The 20,723-nt window shown below is 42.1% G+C and overlaps 2 protein-coding genes across 2 annotated transcripts in view; both read left to right on the top strand.

The window, feature by feature from the left end:
* The first annotated feature begins 3,301 nt into the window (after nucleotides 1–3,301).
* Nucleotides 3,302–11,149, top strand: LOC116332607 (very long-chain acyl-CoA synthetase-like). Its single transcript, XM_031755617.2, has 10 exons — nucleotides 3,302–3,849; nucleotides 6,045–6,254; nucleotides 6,338–6,493; nucleotides 7,582–7,706; nucleotides 7,809–8,003; nucleotides 8,090–8,180; nucleotides 8,482–8,680; nucleotides 8,755–8,852; nucleotides 10,143–10,273; nucleotides 10,390–11,149. The coding sequence occupies exons 1-10, from the start codon at nucleotides 3,390–3,392 to the stop codon at nucleotides 10,564–10,566; spliced, it is 1,842 nt and encodes a 613-aa protein (XP_031611477.2). The 5' UTR covers nucleotides 3,302–3,389; the 3' UTR covers nucleotides 10,567–11,149.
* A 7,504-nt stretch (nucleotides 11,150–18,653) lies between these two features.
* Nucleotides 18,654–20,723, top strand: part of LOC116332670 (very long-chain acyl-CoA synthetase-like) — a 14,915-nt gene continuing 12,845 nt past the window's right edge. The window contains exons 1-3 of the mRNA XM_031755706.2: nucleotides 18,654–19,361; nucleotides 19,506–19,715; nucleotides 19,799–19,954. Coding sequence (XP_031611566.2) covers nucleotides 18,902–19,361; nucleotides 19,506–19,715; nucleotides 19,799–19,954 — 826 coding nt within the window. The 5' untranslated portion in view covers nucleotides 18,654–18,901. The remainder of the gene's footprint in view (nucleotides 19,362–19,505; nucleotides 19,716–19,798; nucleotides 19,955–20,723) is intronic.

The raw sequence follows: 20,723 nt of genomic DNA, 5'->3' as shown, positions 1-20,723 counted from the left end.
GACAGGATCCTTTAGCTCAGCGCGACGGTGTGCTCATAGAGATATCGATTCTCCCGTGAGGGTATTATTTTTCTTCCTCTCTCTCTCTCTCTCTCTCTCTCTCTCTCTCTCTCTCTCTCTATATATATATATATACTTACTGTACTGTATATACTTACTCCCGACTTACTGTGCATGCTTCAGTCACCCTTGCATGGGAACAGGTAAAAGTGATGGAGTGTTATGTCAAACTACACACAAAAAAACCCACAATGTCAATAAATGTCACAGTACAAAAGGGGGTGTGACGAGGGGTGCAGGACCACCACCTGTCTTTATTTGCTCTGCCCTTTTCTTGGTTGCTGTTATAAACAAACAAACAGATTATTCCAGGGTCTCTTGTCATAGACTAAAAGCAATATAAGTGATAAATATTACCATTCTGTGGAATATTCTTATATTTCACTTTTACTTTTTCCATGTTCTAGTGGGTCCTGTTGTGGCTCTAATGTGAAAGAGAATATGATGTAATATAATATAATGTGGTATAATATAATATCACATGATATAATGTAATATCATGGATCACTTACGAGTTTGATTTGTCAGCAACTTTCTGCCAGCCCTCTCTCCTTGCTTTTGCAGCCTTTGCAGTGTTCCCCTGCGTTTTAATTAAACTCTGAAACTCCTGATATCCCTCAATCAAGAGTTCTTGGTCTGCTGCCGTGAAATACTGTGCGCGCTCCTTCGACATCTTCGCCGACCAATCACAGGGTTGCCGATCAATGTTTCTACTATCGATGCGTAGCCCTTTAAGCCACCCAGTGATCTCAGATTACTTCATCCAGCTATACTAATCGTCAACAACAGGTGTGTTCGGAGAACCGGATTAGCGAGCTCAAAGTTAGCGCGATGATTTGATCTTGGATGTAGTAAGCGAGGTACGAAGAACGGGCCCCTGCAGTCAGCAGCAGTTCTCTGGATGAATATGTTTTGTTGATACCAGAGGAGAATGACCAAACTGGGGCCTGTTCTTCGTACCTCGCTTACTACATCCAAGATCAAATGACACATCCAAGATCAAATCATCGCGCTAACTTTGAGCTCGCTAATCCGGTTCTCCGAACACACCTGTTGTTGACGATTAGTATAGCTGGATGAAGTAATCTGAGATCACTGGGTGGCTTAAAAGGGGCTACGCATCGATAGTAGAAACATTGATCGGCAACCCTGTGATTGGTCGGCGAAGATGTCGAAGGAGTGCGCACAGTATTTCACGGCAGCAGACCAAGAACTCTTGATTGAGGGATATCAGGAGTTTCAGAGTTTAATTAAAACGCAGGGGAACACTGCAAAGGCTGCAAAAGCAAGGAGAGAGGGCTGGCAGAAAGTTGCTGACAAATTAAACTCGTAAGTGATCCATGATATTACATTATATCATGTGATATTATTTTATTCCGCATTATATTATATTACATCATATCCTCTTTCACATTAGAGCCACAACAGGACCCACTAGAACATGGGAAAAAGTAAAGTGTGAATCTAAAAATATTCCACAGAATGGTAATATTTATCACTTATATTGCTTTTTAGTCTATGACAAGAGACCCTGAAATAATCTGTTTGTTTGTTTATAACAGCAACCAAGAAAAGGGCAGAGCAAATAAAGACAGGTGGTGGTCCTGCACCCCTCGTCACACCCCTTTTTGTACTGTGACATTTATTGACATTGTGGGTTTTTTTGTGTGTTTTGACATAACACTCCATCACTTTTACCTGTTCCCATGCAAGGGGTGACTGAGGCATGCACAGTAAGTCGGGAGTAAGTATATACAGTACAGTAAGTATATATATATATATATATATATATATATATATATATATATATATATATATATATATATATATATATATATATATATATATATATATATATATATATATATATATATATATATATATATATATATATATATATATATAGAGAGAGAGAGAGAGAGAGAGAGAGAGAGAGAGAGAGAGAGAGAGAGAGAGAGAGAGAGAGAGTAAATAATACCCTCACGGGAGAATCGATATCTCTCTGAGCACACCGTCGCGCCGAGCTAAAGGATCCCGTCTATCCCGCAATATACGCTAAATTCTGTAAACTCTCCTTATCAATCTTGCACCTTCCTTGCTCGCGTACAAACGGACAGGACATGGCTGCGACAGACTTCCCAAATCCACCTTCGCTTTTTTTAGCCGTGGTCTGTCATCTTGATTGCACGTAGTAATTTACTATTACTACTCTAAAATATGAATTACATCTGACATGATCTACTACATGTAATAGAATGATTAATAGTACATTTCCCTTTTTTTCGGAAATGACCTGTATGTATCTGTATGAAATCAATAAAAGAATCAAATACATTATCTTTAGTTACATTGCTAATATTTATTTATGGTAAAACAGTGGCGAAATATCGCTCTTGCTTTCATATAACTGCAGCGGACATACCTGAGAGGCCGCGATCTAATCCTGTTTACATAAAGTAAACCTGCTCCCGAGCAGGTTTACGCTTACGGATCTGTTGCTATGACAGCAAGTCCCAGATGAGCTTCGGAGAACCGAACGATCCAAGATCACGCGAAATCGTCAACATTCAAATCCGGCTAACTTACTTAGCGAGGTACGAAGAACAGGCCCCTGCTCTGAGCTAATAAGAAGGCAACAGTAAGTAAAAAAACAAAACAAAACCAACTTGTTAACAAGGTAGGCAGAAGAGCAGCTCTGACCACACAAGACACTGGACTAACTAGATATAAAAACAAGATATAATAAAGTGTCTGGCGAGTATAAATTTGACGTATAATTATCAAATGACTCAAGTGGACGAGTCTGTTGACGATGCCCAACCAGTGCAAAGTTTGCAATGACAGAAGAAGCAGCCTGACCTTCCAAAGGGGCCTGAAAAACTGATTATAAATAACTAACTTTCTAGTCTAGCCAGGGGAGAGATGTTTGTATAATGTAACTTCCACAAACATCACTTTGTTTAGTTTAATCAGCTAGCTGATGTGACCAACCTGTGCACTCGAAAAGTTACTACTGTTAACACTTTATAACCAACTTGGTCAGACAGCTTGGTCTTGAGCATTGTTGTCAGTGTCTCTGCCATTATCCATTACCATTATCGTCTGCAGGGGCCAGAAGCTCAATAATTAACAGCTCCTGTGGTTTCTAATCATTTACATGAGGCTGTCGCAATCATTGACCAGGAGGGGATGCTGCCCCTCTCGCTCATCTGTTTTGATGTAGATCACCTGGTTGATCAGTAGTTAAATATAAGTTGTGCCTGCGCTTCTGCTCCTCGCACCTTTTTATACCTCCGCTCTGTCTTCGGCAGGACAGCTGTGAGACGAACATGTTGGTCTGGATAGTGTGTGCAGCTTTGATTGTATTTGGCGTTTTACTCCGCCATCCTTATCTCTTCCAGGATGTCCAGTACGTGCTTACTAAAATAAAAGTAAGGCGGTTCGTCTTAAAGTGCATGCGGACTAATTACTCAATCCTAGACCGCTTTTTAGACTTGGTGAAGACGCAGCCGCAAAAGACTTTAATTTATTTTAAAGATGAAATGTTCACGTACCGGGAAGCAGACATCCTGAGCAACAAAGCCGCGAGAGCGTTTCTGCAGGCTGGATGCGTAAAAGAAGGAGACACGGTGGCGCTGTTCCTGGGGAACCAGCCGATGTTCCTGTGGCTCTGGTTGGGTTTGATGAAGATTGGATGCGCTGGAGCTCTGCTCAACTCCAACATCAGATCCAAGTCTCTGCTACGCTGCCTCAACTGCAGCGGAGCCACAACTCTGGTAGCAGCTGAAGGTAGTACCTGCATTTCTGTCTGCTTTTCCAAGCGATGGAGACAGTAGAGAGCTCATTTACTCAACACTCAATAACCAAGTAAATACAGAAATAATTTGAGAACAAACAGTACTTTGACATGTCATGGGAAAAGCACCAATGTAGGCTATGCACTATTTGCCTGCAATGGAGTAATCTATTGATGGAGTTTCATATAAGAATTTCCATTTTCACTCCACCAGAATAAAGTATCAGTCTTTATTCACATATCTAACATTGTGCTTCTACCTCACTTCCAGGTCAATATCTTAGATTAAATACAAAGAATGGTTGTCACTTTCCAGTAACAGGGATGACTTTTCATACCTGTATAAGAAGCTTCTTAAACTTAAATTTTTAATATTTGGAAACGAGTACATTTATACTCAACAGAAGGAAAACCACTTTTTCCACCATGCAGTACACCTATTTATGACTGAATATGGCTGTCTTCATCATCTTCTTAAAAAAGCGGACAAAAAAAAAAGTGTTGCACTTGTGGTCCATCTTAACTTTTAGTTATTTAAACGACCCTTTGATTTAGCACGTATATTGTTAGTGACCCAACATCAAGGCAGTTCTCTGGAGAGCATGTTTCAGATGTCTTCAGTTCGAAGAAAAGAACATGTCTCTCTAAACTGACTTAAACTGTCACAGTGGGAAACAAAGAATAAATACATTTTCTCCAGCATAAATCAATCAGTAACTAAATGGCTGAAAAGGATGCAAAGATTTAACAGTATTAATAGAACAGTAGTTTATATATTATAGGTGGCTTTAGGGTTTCATTGGGAGATTGTTTGATTTGGATTAAATAGTATATCTTAAATGGGACATATGGTCATGTGAAAAAGAATTTCCACTCTCTATACAGTCCTTTGACTTGGCAGCCAGGTACAGCTGAGCAAATGCACTTGGTTAATTAAGCAGCAACAAGTGTGAGCGCACCTGTAAAAGCAGAAGCTCTGATAGTTTGCTGGTCTGGAGCATTCAGATGTGTTAACACAATAGCAGAATCTACCAGGAGTTGAAAGAAAAACAAAAGTAAAATTGGCAAAAACTGTCAAACAGCTAAAGCTTGGCCCGAAAGGTTAACCATCTGCAACAGACTGGCTGAAAAAGAAAAAAGAAAATCACACTGTTGCACTGGCCCAGTCAAAGTCCAGACCCCAACCCAACTGAAAAGCAGTGGTGGGGCTTTGAGAGAGCTGTGCATCAATGAATGCAGTCAAAGCTCAATGACCTGAATAAACCCTGTGAAGCAGAGGCAGCCAAAATTCCTTTACATCAATATGGGAGACCAGGGCTGGACTGGTAATCTGGCACACCGGGCATATTCCCGGTGAGTCAATTGAGGGGCTGTTGTGCACCGGCTGTACAAGCATGACAAAAAAAAGCCCATTCGTTCATTTTCCCTTACTGTCACTGCATTGCCCAATCAAATCTCTACACACAACCCGGCCCTAACCTACCTTCATTAGGTGCTTGTGCACCTTGTTTGTGTGGAAGACATGGGGGGGGAAATGTGGGGCTAAAAAGCGGAGATAAAGATATAGCAAAATGTGTTAAATCAGTCATGGAGGTCTGCCTGCAGATGGGGAAAAAAATGCTAGGGCCAATTTTATGTCCAATTCCACTGACCATGGCTGACCATTTTCATACAGAAAATGGTCAGCCATACAGGACTGCATTCTGCTCCTTCCCAGCTGTATGTCTGTATTCTTGAGCATTTCTGAGGAGCTTTGCGTGATTCTCAGTTCAGAATAATCCTCATTTGTCAATTTCTATTTATACTGGGCTTTCATGAATCTCTCCTATCAAACAAGCTCTTTCAGATCCTTTCACTCTCCTTTAAGCTTTTAATATACTGCCCAACATAAAGATAAGGTTTGATTTCTGTGGCGACCTCTCAATGTCTCCTGCAGTGTACATCCACGTATGTAGCTTAGCATTTTTTTAAGTGGTCTTTTTGCAAAGACTTTTAACCTAATGTTTCAAATGCACAGGTTTTATGTCTTCCAGTATTTGTTTGTCTCATTTTACCTAAAGGATTCAAGCACCTCTTACATCATCACTCATGAGCAATAAAGCTGCAGAGGAAGCATTGTTAAAATACAGGAACATCCTTTGTAAGGGGTGTGTGTGTGGGTTTTTTAATTTGTTTTGTTTTTCTCTAGAGTTGCTGGATGCAGTGAAGGACGTGCTGCCCCATCTGCATGAACAGCAGATCACTGTTTTCATCTTAGCCGACAGGTGTGAAACTGCAGGTGTGGAGAGCTTCATCCATAAAATGAATCAGGCTTCCTCTGAGCCTATACCCAAGGAGTTAAGGTCCCATTTAACCATGCAGAGTCCAGCAGCCTACATATACACCTCAGGGACAACAGGTAATCTACTTACTGTGATTCACGATTCATCAATGAAAGAAATGGCAGATTCACCCCCTGAGCATCTGGCGTGTCTTTAACAGGTCTCCCTAAGGCAGCTGTGATCACTTACAGCAGAGTGTGGGGCATGTCTTTACTTCTGGCTACATCAGGAGTGAACTCCAAAGATGTGATTTATGATGCCCTCCCGCTTTATCACAGTACTGGCCTCCTTGTCTTCACTGGGGCCATTGAGAGGGGTATGAACTCTTTGGATATATACTATCGTTAACTGTGTAAACCTTTAGTTTTCTTATCAAAAAACCCAATGTTCAATCTGAGATCAAAATCTCCAGATGCAATTCCAAGTTCTCTCAATACACTCCCTGCCTTGTGCTCAACAATCAATCCACAACCCATTAAGTCATTTAGAAAATAGCCACTTTTTAAAAACAGATTTCTAAGAGAACAGTTGACTTAAACATCAATAAATATTGAATTTCATTTGGTACTGTTATATCTGTTAAAAAATGTACACCTGCTGGCTACTATATAAAGCAGATCTTGCTAGTACGGTGTTAAATGCCTTTGTCTTCTGAACTGCCAATATTCTCTGTGGCATAGATTCAACAAGGTACTAGAAACATTCTTCAGATATTGGTCCATATTGACATGAATGCATCACACAGTTGGTGCAGATCCAAAATGCACACTATTTGATTCAGATCAAAATAAACAAGCAAAGCAAGTCCAAAAACCAGAGATGACAGCTCTTGGGGGTCGACCAGGTAACCAGAGTCAGAGACTCAATCATCAGTTTTCCTGTAACATATTCTGGTTTCCCAACACACACAGGAAGGAAGCAAGGTTTCAAATTCAGGATAAGTCTTAATTTATAATTTCACACACGCTTGTTTGTTGCCTGCCCAACTTTGGTATATGGCAACAGTTCCTGGCAGGCAATTTCTTTCCTTCTGCCACACACCCTTGACCTCTGCATAAAATAAAGAGACAGAATCAACTCATGTCTGTCATATCTGTCAGCTGTGCCAAACAGCCTTCCCTACCACTGCTCTCTGAACCCGTGATGTCAACCCTCCTATGCTGCTGAGCCACACACCACACCAACCACTCCCACTCCCCTCACTCATGAACAAGACCCCAAGATACTTCTTGACTTGGGCAACAATTCTCTGACTCTGACTGGGCCCTCCACCCTTTTCTGCTGTCTGACACTCGGCTGTGAAGTGCTCCAGTGTGAGGTCGACTTTGTTGACAAAGTAAAAATTTTCACTATTGCCACTGCTACTCTTTACAGTGTGCTGTTGTCATCTGTTGTTGTGTATAGGCATTCCTGTTGTTCTGAGGAGTAAATTTTCTGCTTCCCAGTTCTGGGACGACTGCAGAAAATATAATGTCACCGTCATACAGTATATAGGTGAAACTATCCGTTATCTCTGCAACACTCCACAGGTTTGTGGCAACACAGCACCAACATTAATGCTACTGTCTCACACAGAAAGGTTTTTAAAAAAGCACTAACAAACTTATGTTTCTTCTTTTTTCTTCAAACAGAAACTCAGTGATAAAAACCACAAAGTCAGACTTGCAATAGGCAACGGGATCCGAGCAGATGTTTGGAGGGACTTTGTGAGACGATTTGGAGAAATTCAAATCAGAGAATTTTACGGAGCAACTGAAGGAAACTTTGCTCTGTTGAATTATAGCAGCAAGATGGGAGCTCTCGGGCGACACACCTTCCTGCACAAGGTAAAAGTCAATGTTTCAGCTCACATTAGGAATTAAAAGCTGTCACTCATGAAGCAGTGTTTTACCTTCTCCTTTTAAATTTTCAGATGTGTTTTCCATATGCTGTGATCAAATATGACATAGACAAAGAAGAACCTTTGAGGGATTCTTCTGGTTTCTGCATGGAGGTTGACAAAGGTGTGTTACTTCCAGGATGGTTATAACACCAAATATTCTTTTTTTTTTTTTTTTTCCCCTGTCCTTTTTTTTTATTATATTTCTGAAGTTCTCACCCATGCATCTTTTCATACCATCAACAATTTATATGCCATCCTAAATCTGCACAGTTCTTTTGCTCAGCCACAGTGTACCTCACCATGCACAACATGAACGTTTAAAAGACTCCGAAATGCAATTTCTTTACAACATGTATCATGCATCTTGCCTTTAAAATATGATGACCCTGACAGATGACTTCTCTTGTACTTACTTTGATCAGGTGAACCTGGACTTCTGGTGACTGAAATAACAGCCAAAGCTCCATTCATTGGTTATGTGAGAGACTTGAATCAAACTGAGAAAAAGAAGCTGCATAACGTCTTCAAGAAAGGTGATCTGTACTTCAACACTGGCGACCTGCTGCGCATCGATGAGGATAATTTCATGTACTTCCACGATCGTGTTGGAGACACATTCAGGTGTGTGCATGTTTTGAACTAATGCTTAAAAACGTGAGCTCACACAGAGCACTAAAAACAAAAATTGTCAACAGATGGAAAGGAGAGAACGTGGCTACGGCTGAGGTGGCCGACATCCTGGTGCTGGCTGACTGCGTTAAAGAAGCCAATGTTTACGGAGTCAAAGTGCCAGGTACATGTTGCTTTCGGGGGGGAGGGGCATGTTATGGTTTAGGGCCTGGATGGCTTGGTTTAGGGCCCAAACCATCCAGAGAGACTGAAGCTCCTCTTCAGTCTCTCTGTCCTTGCCCGGATGGTGCGGAACCTTCTGCCTGATTGCAGAAGTTGGAACAGTTTGTTGCCAGGATGGGATGGGTCCTTCAGTATCTGAGCTGCTCTAGTCCAGCATCTCCAGCAATCCTGCAGCAGCGTTCTGCTGTACGGATCCTTCTCCGAAGAGCTTTTTGGTCCTTAACACAGCTGTTCCCAAACCAGGATGAGATGTTCTGTGTGAGGATGCTCTCCACAGCGCCTGCATAGAAAGTTCTGAGGATCACTGGCGAGACCCTGAACTTCCTCAGTTGCCAGAAGTTGTGAGCTGAGTGATGCCTTGAAGGGAGAAAGGCCAGTAGCTGCAGAGTTTATGGAGTTATGGGAATACTTCACCCACGGCAACTGGGAGCACTAGGTAGATTGGTTGGAAGAAAATATGCATTGAAGAGCAACTTACCTGTGCCCCAAGGGTGGTCCAAAACTCCTTCCAGATGCAAGAAGGGAATTGTGGTCCTCAGTCGGAGTTGATGCCGTCAAGCTGGAAGACGTATTGGCCGAGTAACTCTGCTGTTTCAAGAGCTGAGGGCCGTTTAGGCAGGGCCATAAAGTCGTGCAGCCTTAGAAAAACGGTCAATGATGATACGAATAACCATGTTACCTGATGACAATGGTAACCCAGTGACAAAGTGCAAGGCTATGTGTGACCATGGCTGATCAGGAGTGGGTAGTAGCCTGAGAACCTGTGAGAAGAGATGTAATACACTTGTTTTGTGCACAGACTGAACAGGTCAGCGACATCCTTAGCGAGGGATGGTCACAGAACAAAAAAAATGTATGTCACTGTAGAAACGTGATAGTCTATTCATGCCCGGGCGGCAGGTCAATCTAGCGGTGTGGGCACAGTGAATTACTTGAGCAGACTCTGGTAGGGAAATGGAGTCGATGAGGAGTCCGGTGCCTGGATGTGGTTCCCTGTGGTTGGCCCCTGAACTGGACTAAAACTGAATGAGAAAGCAGCCAATGTCCAAAGAAAAAGTCTGTCATTTTAAATTTTCTTAATAGTTTTCAAGGCTTCCTTAAGGTCTGTCAAAGTCAAAATATCAAGAGATGAGTGGTGGCTCAAGACTTTTGCACAGTACTGATACTTTTAATTAGTAATACTGAACTTCAGTTAACTCCTGTTTTGTGACTGTTTAACTTTTGTCTTCAGGTCAGGAGGGAAGAGCCGGGATGGCTGCAGTTACTTTGAAAGATGGACTGAAGTTTGACTCCACGGCGGTTTTTAAACATGTTGAGGACTTCCTGCCGTCCTACGCCAGGCCGCGCTTTATGAGGATTCAAGTATGTTCACTCCAGTTATTTTACACTTTTGCAAATGCATTTGTGGTTTAGCCTCTTTGTTGCCATAGTGATTTATTTAGCCCACTAATAATTGGTTGTACTGTGATTTATTACAGAGGTCACTGGACATTACAGGCACGTTCAAGCTAATAAAGACGAAAGTAGTGGAGCAGGGCTTCAACCCAAATGACGTTACAGACCCACTCTACTTTCTGAATGAAAAAGAGAAGAATTATACTCCACTCACGCCAGATGTATTTGATTCTGTTATATCAGGAGACATCAAAATATAAAGTGATTTTACGTTTGAAGGAAAAAAAATCCACCTTTTCACAGATCATTGAAAGGACAGAGTGGCACTTCTGGCTGCACATTTTATTGACAAGGTGTTTTAAATTATTTGCCTTCATAATTTTATTTTATCTGTGATTCTGTGCACACATCCTTAATCATTTTTTCCTTTTAGGGATATCATGTTTTTAGTACTGAGCTGTGAGTTCACTCAGTGAATTGTTCCAGTTAAGTAAGCGGATTGCTGTGCACCTTCTTCCTGCAATGCATTCTGGTCCGTGCAGCTTTTAGGTAGTGTGGGAGCAAACATCTTTTTCATACATATGCTGTTTTGCCCTATTTATGCCTAAATGATTTAAGATTATTAGTTTATTAATTATTAATAGTTTATTAATATTCCAGTTTTACCCAAGATGACACTGGAGCAACAATAATCACAAAGTTGAATTCAAGTTACTGGATAGTGGAGTTGTGTATATGCATATGAATATATCAGTAAATGTATATGTTATGCATTTTATCAGATTTTTTTAATTAAATAAAGACCTATTGATGTGGTATGTCTCTTTCACTGCCTTGTTTGTAGTTATCATTGGACACTGTGGTTTGTAGACTATGTATGCACTTTGTGTACACTATATATTTGCATTAATAATAATAATATGGGCAAGCGAAGGAACTGCTCATCTAATATGATAGGTAGTGAGTAACCGGGCTTTAGTGATGTCTTTTTGCTCATGTACTAAAGGGCTCAAAGTGAATATTCCTCATACCTTTATGTCCCCGTCAGTAGCCTGAACTGTTGATACATGATTTCATGCTGTTTATGCCAAAGTCTGAGTATTTTCAATTCATTCAACTCAATTTTATTTATACAGCACCAAATCACAACAACAGTCACCTCAAGGCGCTTTATATTGTAAGGTAGACCCTACTATAATACTTGCAGAGAAAACCCAACAATCATACGACTTTGGCGACAGTGGGAAGGACAAACTCCCTTTTAACAGGAAGAAACTTCCAGCAGAACCAGGCTCAGGGAGGGGCGGCCATGCCATGATGGGTTGGGGTGAGAGGAGGAGGACAGGATAAAAAAACATTCTGTGGAAGAGAGCCGGAGATTAATGACAAGTATGATTCAGTGCAGAGAGGTCTGTTAACCCATAGTGAGTGAGAAAGGTGATTAAAGAAGAAATACTCAATGCATCATGGGAATCCCAGGAAAATTTTAAGCCTAATCTTAAAGTAACATTATTCCTGCTGATTGTGTTTTGGGATAAGTTCTATGAATCTTCTACATTGAGACAGACAAGAGAGGCAACATCATCTTAAATGGGACATATGGTCATGTGAAAAAGAACACATCCATAGGATCCGATACAGTCTTTTGACTTGGCAGCCAGGTGCTGCTGAGCAAATGCACTTGATTAATTGATCATCAGCAAGTGTGAGCGTAAGTAACAAACAGTAGGACTTCTTATTTATTTTTTTTAAAGGCCATTCAAACATTATGTTTGCAGACTAATATGCACTTACACTTGCTTGCTACAAAGGTACACGTTGTTAGTACTGGGTTAGACCCCCTTTTTTCTGCTGAACTGTCTCAGTTCTTTGTGGTAGTGATTCAACAAGTTGCTGCTAACATTCCTCTGAGATTTTGTTCATATAGACGTGATAGCATCACACAGTTGGTGCAGATTTATTGCCTGTACGTCCATGATGTCATCACTCATTCCACCACATCCCAAACACGCACTATTGGATTGAGATTTGGTCACACTGGAAGCCATTTAAATGAAGCGAACTCTTGTTCAAAAAGCCAGTTTGAATGATTTGAGCGTTGTGGCATGGTGCACTGTCCTGCTGAAAACAGGATGGGAACACTGGTCTCAAAGGGATGGACTTGGTCAGTTACAATAATCAGAAAGGTTGTGGCATTTAAACATTGCTCAGTTGGTACTAAAGGATCCAAGGTGTGGCAAGAAAAAACCACACACCATTACATCACCAGCAGCAATTTGAATTTGAATTTGAAAGCAGCCTGAATCACTGATACAAAGCAGGATGGATCCATACTTTCATGTTTAAAATTCCAACCCCAACCATCTGAATGCCACAGCAGAAATTAAGGCTCATCAGGTCAAGCTTTTGTTTTTTTTTCCAATCTTTTGTTGTGCAGTTTTAATGAAGCGGTGCAATTTGTACCCTAACTTTCCTAGTCTTAATTAACAAGAGTGGCATCTGGTGTGATCTTCTGCTGCTGTAGTCCATCTGCTGTTGTGCATTCAAACATGTTCTTCTGACTACCTCAGCTTTACTTTTAAATCCGCAGTCTAATTTGTATGTTACATCTTTGTTGACAAAGCAAAGATTTTGACTACTGCCACTGCTACTCATTACAGTGTGCTGTTGTCATCTATTGTTGTGTGTAGGTATTCCTGTTCTGAGGAGTAAATTCCCTGCTTCCCAGTTCTGGGAAAACTACAGAAAATATGTCACTGTCATACAGTACATAGTTGAAATTATCCATTATCTCTTCTTTTTCTCTTCAAACAGAAACTCAATAATAAAATCCACAAAATCAGACTAACAATAGGCAACGGGATCAGAGCAGATGTTCGAAGGGACTTTTTTTGTTCCAGTCAGCTTCAACCTTGGCAGGCCTTCAGCTGGTGCCAGTGGGATAGTCGCATGAGTGAAGATGGTGAATGTTTGGGTTTAGTCCAAACAACTGCATCCAATTTCTACAGTTGGTCTAATGTCCGTCACTGGTCACCAATTCTCTCAATTCCTGTTCTTCTTCTCCAAGATCTTATCCATATTGCATTCAATAAACACAGTCTTACTCACAGCCCTGCCCGTCGTCTATCATGTCGGCCAGCCTTGTGGGATTTTGAACAGCTGTAGCCGCTTCTTGTTCTTCAATAAGCCAGGTCCGAGCCAGCTCCAATCAGCCAGAACTCTGTTATCGTGGTTCCGAATTGGTAGATGTCGTTCAATGTCCTCCATCGAGAGTGTCGCCAGACACACGACGCAACCGACCATCGAGTATCCGGCAGCAAATGTCTCAGCAGGACAATCGGGCTCTCCCAAGCCCAGGAGGGTGTCAATTTCGTTACGGGACCAGTTGATCAAATCCATAATTCTTTCGGTTCTAGAGAACAAGACTGAGAGACTCTTTGAGGGTTAGAGTTAGACAAGACTAGACAAAGACATAGAAGCAGCAGCAGGGAAGATAAGGGAAGGTAGAGGGTGAAAGATGCGTCCGCCTCCTCCGAGAGCCAAAGAGGGAAGCAAGAAACAATCATTTGAAACAGTGAGACAGAACTTTACAGAATAATTAACACTGAAGGACCACATCGAAGTAACAGTGACAGATGAACTTAAAGTCAATAATCAGGACTAAATGAACTCTGTACTTTTCATATGGCTCTATAAAGGGTCCCTGCAAAGTCCCACATTGTGACGCCAAAGACTGGCAGTGACAGTAAATGAGACATTTGAAAGCACCGTAATTTTTAAACTGAGTTAAAATCCTTTTGGTGCAAACTCACTTTTTTTAAATACCCCCTGGTCATACCCAAGATAATGAATCTGCTGAGAGAGAGAAAAGTCTACGTGAGTGCAGGGGACAGTTGAAATCTAATGAACGTGCACTGAAGGGTAAGTACTGTGTGCACATAGCTTAAAGGTAAACCCGCTAACATTACCTCAATACTAGCAAGTCCACTCTCCTCACAACATGATGAGAGGGAAGAGTTGGTTTAATATTTGAATAATTTTGTTAGCTGACACCTCTGTTAAATATATACATTATAAATGTTCATAGAGATTTAGTGCCTTACTGTAAAAAGATTTTTATTAAATGCATTGCTGTTTGTGATTCATATTGCTTGCCGGAAGCTCGTCCTTGGACGGCCTGCTGGGCGGGAGAGCACGCCTGTGTAACATGTCTTGATAAAAAGAGGAACGGAATGTTCCAGTAAGATAGCCACATACTGTTGTATAGTCATTTTTCTGAGAAGAGCGAAAATACGCCGCCCTGTTGTGTGGGCACCAGTGACTATAAATGCACAAATAAAAAGCTACACTGTGTGACTCTCTCTCGAGATGTTCACCCATGTACATGTGATTTATTACGCTGTCTCATTGTGTTCTGTTTATATTTGCAGTTTGCCATTTGGGATTTTCCCTTAACACTTACTTACTTTGTGCCTTAGTTACTTTGAGAGATGGACTGAAGTTTGACTCCACGGCTGCTTTTAAACATGTTGAGGACTTCCTGCCGTCCTACGCCAGGCCGCGCTTTATGATTATTCAAGTATGTTCACTCCAGTTATTTTACACTTTTGCAAATGCATTTGTGGTTTAGCCTCTTTGTTGCTAGAATGATTTATTTTGTCCACTAATAACTGGTTGTACTGTGATTTATTACAGAGGTCACTGGACATTACAGGCACGTTCAAGCTAATTAAGACGAAAGTAGTGGAGCAGGGCTTCAACCCAAATGACGTTACAGACCCACTCTACTTTCTGAATGAAAAAGAGAAGAATTATACTCCACTCACGCCAGATGTATTTGATTCTGTTATATCAGGAGACATCAAAATATAAAGTGATTTTACTTTTTAAAGGAAAAAATCCATCTTTTCACGTGTAAGCAAATCATTGAGATGACAGCGTGGCACTTCTGGCTGCACATTTTAATGACGAGGTGTTTTAAATTATTTGCCTTCATAATAATTTTATTTAAGCTGTAATTTCATACACACACCCTCCATAGCCACATCCATAGAGATAGATCGTCTGTAATCCCTGGGCAACAGCAGCAAGTTGTGAACAGAATTTAAGCTACCAATAAATTGTGGATAATATAAACCCAACATATAACATATAAACATAAAAACTCATTAAAAATCTTTTTTGTATCTGTATCTTTTGTATCTTTTTTTTTTTTTTTTGCTGCAGCAGATATTAAAACAGATGGAAAGTTGTTTGTAACTTTTGAATTTTGACTCGAGGTTAACTCAACTCAAGACTAACAAATCATTTGATGCATGTTTAAAGATTTCTCAGTGTTTAAAAATTCCTTTGAACATCTATCAATCTGACCACACACACATACACACACACACACACACACACACACACACACACACACACACACACACACACACACACACACACACACACAGAGAATAATAAACTACACTGTTAAAGTAACAGACCACTTAAAAGCTTTTAGACAGAAGCAGATTTACTCAAAACTGACTGAAAGGTCCAAAACTGCACTGATAAGATAAGATAACAGATAAGATAACCTTTATTAGTCCCACACGTGGGAAATTTGTTTTGTCACAGCAGGAAGTGGACAGTGCAAAAGTTATATAGCAAAATTAGAATACAATAAGAATAGAATCGAATAGAAATAAGAATACTGTACACAACTGTAAAGAATAGAATAAAATAAAATAAAATACTATATACAGTAGAATAAATAGAATAAAATATACAATAGGATAAAAATAGAATGCAAATGCTTTATACAACTGAGTAAAAAATACAACTTTTTCAGAAAAAGAGTATTACACTTAGTGTTATTGCACATGTGTGGATGTGTTTGTGTTAGATCAGTTAAAGTCTTTGTTGTGGAGTCTGACAGCAGTGGGGAGGAAAAACCTGTGAAGTCTCTCCGTCCCACACCGTGGGTGCCGCAGCCTGCCACTGAAGGAGCTGCTCAGTGCTGTCACAGTCTCCTGCATGGGGTGGGAGATGATGTCCATCAGGGATGACAGCTTAGCCACCATTCTCCTGTCACTCACCACCTCCACTGGGTCCAGAGGGCATCCTAGAACAGAGCTGGCCCTTCTGATCAGCCTGTTCAGTCTCTTCCTGTCCCTGGCAGAGATGCTGCCACCCCAGCAGACCACACCGTAAAAGATGGCTGAGGCCACCACAGAGTCATAGGTGGTCTTCAGGAGTGGGCCCTCTACTCCAAACGACCCGAGTCTCCGCAGCAGGTACAGCCTGCTCTGCCCTTTCCTGTAGAGGGCGTCTGAGTTATGAGTCCAGTCCAGTTTGTTGTTCAGATGAACACCAAGGTACCTGTAGCTGTCCACAGCCTCGATGTCCATACCTTGGATGTTCAGTGGTTGCAGTGGAGGATGCTTGTGCCTGCGGACGTCTACCACCAGCTCCTTGGTTTTACTGGCATTGATCTGGAGGTAGTTCAGCTGGCACCAGTCCACAAAGTCTTGAGTCAGTCCTCTGTACTCCTTGTCGTCCCCATCAGTGATGAGGCCGACTATTGCAGAGTCATCAGAGAACTTCTGCAGGAAGCACTCGGTGGAGTTGTGGGAGAAGTCTGCAGTGTAGATGGTGAAGAGGAACGGAGCCAGAACCGTTCCCTGTGGGGCCCCCGTACTGCAGACGACCCTGTCCGACACACAGCCCTGAGTCCTCACATACTGTGGTCGGTCGGTGAGGTAGTCCAGTATCCATGCTGTGAGGTGATGGTCCACTCCTGAGTTCTCCAGCTTGTCCTTCAAGACCTTGGGAAGAATAGTGTTGAAAGCATTGGAGAAATCAAAGAACATGATTCTCGCAGTGCTCCCAGCGGTCTCCAGGTGAGCAAGGGAACGATGTAGGAGGTGAATGACGGCATCATCCGCTCCAATGCCAGGCTGGTAGGCAAACTGAAGTGGGTCCAGTGATGAGCTCACCAGGTGCCGAAGCTGAGCCAGGACCAGCCGCTCCAGGGTCTTCATCAGGTGGGATGTCAGAGCCACCGGCCTGTAGCTGTTGAGGTCCTTGGGGCGTGAAGTCTTTAGCACTGGTACAACACAGGAGGTTTTCCAGAGCTGTGGGACTCTCCCCAGCCTCAGGCTCAGGTTGAAGAGGTGCTCCATCACCCCACACAGTTGGTCCGCGCAGGACCTGACGACCCTTGAGCTGATGCCATCTGGACCCGCTGCTTTCTTGGCTTCAATCCTCCTCAGTTCCCTCCTAACCTGGGTGGTTGAGAGAGACAGGCTGGAGCCTTGTGTTGAGTGTGTATTGGATGCTGTTGTTGGGGTGGGAGGAGTGAGCAGGGTGAATAGAGGAGGTGTGAAGTGTCTGAGGTGTCAGAGGTGGAACAGCAGCAGTGGGGGTGGGTGAGTCTGCAGCCGATGTTGGAGACTGCCTCATGGCTGAATCAAATCTGTTTAAGTGTTATGCAATAAAGCAATAAGAAACATACATATTCACTAGAGTTAATCATGAACCTCTTCCATACGTACTTTGTAAATATGTAAACTCCAGCCAGCAGCAGGTTACGAAATCCTGTCTGACATCTTTGAATAATTAACAGCTTCTGTCTGGCTTTTCTGGCACACAACTTGTCGTTACTATTACTGATATTTCAACAACGGATACATGTTAATTGGAATTTATACAGTTGAAACTTAGGACCACTGAGAAAAACAGACAAACATAGACTGAGGATCGTAACTTTTAGAATGTTTAGTTGGTAGAAGGGACTGTCAAAGCCGCTGTCCTGCTGGCGCTGCCTCAACTCAGAAAACAGAGGCCTTGACCAGACTTCCTTCTCCTTCTCACATTCAGAGCCAGGAGTAGACTCTCTGTGCATACTCCTCTTTGTATACACAAACATCTCAGTATGAGGAGTCTTCTGTGCAATCTCATTATAAACTGTTCAGTCAGAAACATTGAGGGCTGAGACTGCCAAATTCCCCTATAATGCTGGCTGATGCAGCGGACACAGAAAAGGGTTTCACTGGTTCCACTTTCCTTCTTGACAGTTATTGGTGATAGTCAAGTAAGTAAAGCGCTATACAAATACAGGCCATTTACCGTTTAACAGTCAGAGTATTTGGTGCTAGTTAAAGGGTTCCCCTGTGAATTTTTGCCTTGTGCCCCAACAGACTCACCATTGGCTCTTGGCAAAACTACAATTTAAAGGTTATGAACAACACTCCCCTGTTCTGTGTGAGTGAACACAGCCCAGCAAAAGCTCAGTTGAGATCCGACAGTCTCCAGCCTGTCTTCATGTTCACTCAGGTCATCAGATGCTACCCTCTCACCATCTGTTTGGGCTTCATTTTGGTCCACTAGCACAATCTAAAGCGGTCACCTGGTATAAAGCCAGTGAAAGGCATAAAACAAGTGAAAGCAGTGTGTTATACTGTAAATCATTGATGCAGCTCATCTGGTTGCTCACTAGCTATATGGAATGCTTTCAACCTTTGGAATTGTGTCAGTGCTCCTCCTCCTGCCTGCTCCTTATGCCTTTTTATACCTCTGCTTTCTCTTCAGCAGGACAACTGTGAGGCAAACATGTTGGTCTGGACAGTGTGTGTGGCTTTAATTGCATGTGGCGTTTTATTCCGCCATTCTTCCTTCCTCCAGGATGTCCAATTTGTGCTCGCTAAAATAAAAGTAAGGCGGTTTGTCTTAAAGTGCATGCGGACTAATTACTCAATCCTGGACCGCTTTTTAGAGCTGGTGGAGACGCAGCCACACAAGCCTTTCGTTTATTTTAAAGATGAAACATTCACGTACCGGGAAGCAGACGTCCTGAGCAACAAAGTTGCAAGAGCGTTTCTGCAGGCTGGATGTGTAAAAGAAGGAGACACGGTGGCGCTGTTCCTGGGGAACCAGCCGATGTTCCTGTGGCTCTGGTTGGGTTTGGTGAAGATTGGATGCGCTGGAGCTTTGCTCAACTCCAACATCAGATCCAAGTCTCTGCTACACTGCCTCAACTGCAGCGGAGCCACAACTCTGGTAGCAGCTGAAGGTAGTACCTGCATTTCTGTCTGCTTTTCCAGACGATGGAGACAGTAGAGAGCTCATTTACTCAACACTCAATAAACCAGATAAATACATAAATAAGTAATCTGACAGGCCTTGAGTTCATCAATTGTATGAAACAATTTTCTAGAGTTGCTGGATGCAGTGAAGGAGGTGCTGCCCCATCTGCACGAACAGCAGATCACTGTTTTCATCTTAGCCGACAGATGTGAAATTACAGGTGTGGAGAGCTTCATCGATAAAATGAATCAGGCTTCCTCTGAGCCTATACCCAAGGAGTTAAGGTCCCATTTAACCATGCAGAGTCCAGCAGCCTACATATACACCTCAGGGACAACAGGTAAACTACTTACTGAGATTCACAATGCATCAGTGAAAGAAACAGTGGATTCACCACCTGGCCCTCTGGCTTGTCTTTAACAGGTCTTCCTAAAGCAGCTTTGATCACTCATAGCAGAGTGTGGACCATGTCTTTACTTCTGCCTTCATCAGGAGTGAACTCCAAAGATGTGATATATGATACCCTCCCGCTTTATCACAGTACTGGCCTCCTTGTCTTCACTGGGGCCATTGAGAGGGGTATGAACTCTTTGGATATATAATATTGTGTTTTTAGATATATGATTGGTGTATGCCTTTAGGTTTTGTTTTTTAAACCAATGTAATATAAAAACCAAAACCCCAAATACACATCTTTATCTCTCAGTACACTACATTGTGCCTAATAATGAAAGCAAATCTGCAAAGATTTTAACAAATCTTTATGATATTTATGAACAAATTGTCCATTTACATGAATAATTAGTCTTTTTCACATACTAAGGTTAATTATGGAGTTCCACAGGGTTCTGTGCTTGGATGAATTCTATTTACATTATACATGCTTACCTTGAGCAGTATTATTTCAAAGCATAGCATACATTTTCCTTGCTATGCCAATGATACCCACCTTTATCTGTACAAAAAGTCAGATGACACACACCAGGTAATTAAACTTCAGGAATGTCATGAACAGCTTGAATAGGACTTAGGCGACACATCTTGGGAGGCAACAGATGAGGGACTCTCCACTGTCACCCTGCCTTTGGAGCCCCTCTCCTCTCTAACCAGGACTGAGGCTTCTTGCTCCTGGAAATCACCTACTTCCAGATGCCCAAATGCAGACCTCCAAGCCGACTGTCGTGGAATTTGGCTCTGATGCTATGCTCCTGCTAGCAGCAGAGGGTGCCTTTCTCTTGGTGGTAGGCAGAGGACCTGTGAGCCTGCGAGAGCTGGCTGTGAGCTTGGGCTTTGTTTCTGTGGCAATGATATCCTGCAGAGCCTCCAGTGGCTTCCTCCTTCAATTTTT

The sequence above is a fragment of the Oreochromis aureus genome, linkage group 7, assembly GCF_013358895.1.
Source record: "Oreochromis aureus strain Israel breed Guangdong linkage group 7, ZZ_aureus, whole genome shotgun sequence".
Classification (NCBI taxonomy): domain Eukaryota; kingdom Metazoa; phylum Chordata; class Actinopteri; order Cichliformes; family Cichlidae; genus Oreochromis; species Oreochromis aureus.
The sequence above is the reverse complement of the archived record's forward strand: the minus strand, read 5'-3'. Positions and strand labels throughout refer to the sequence as shown.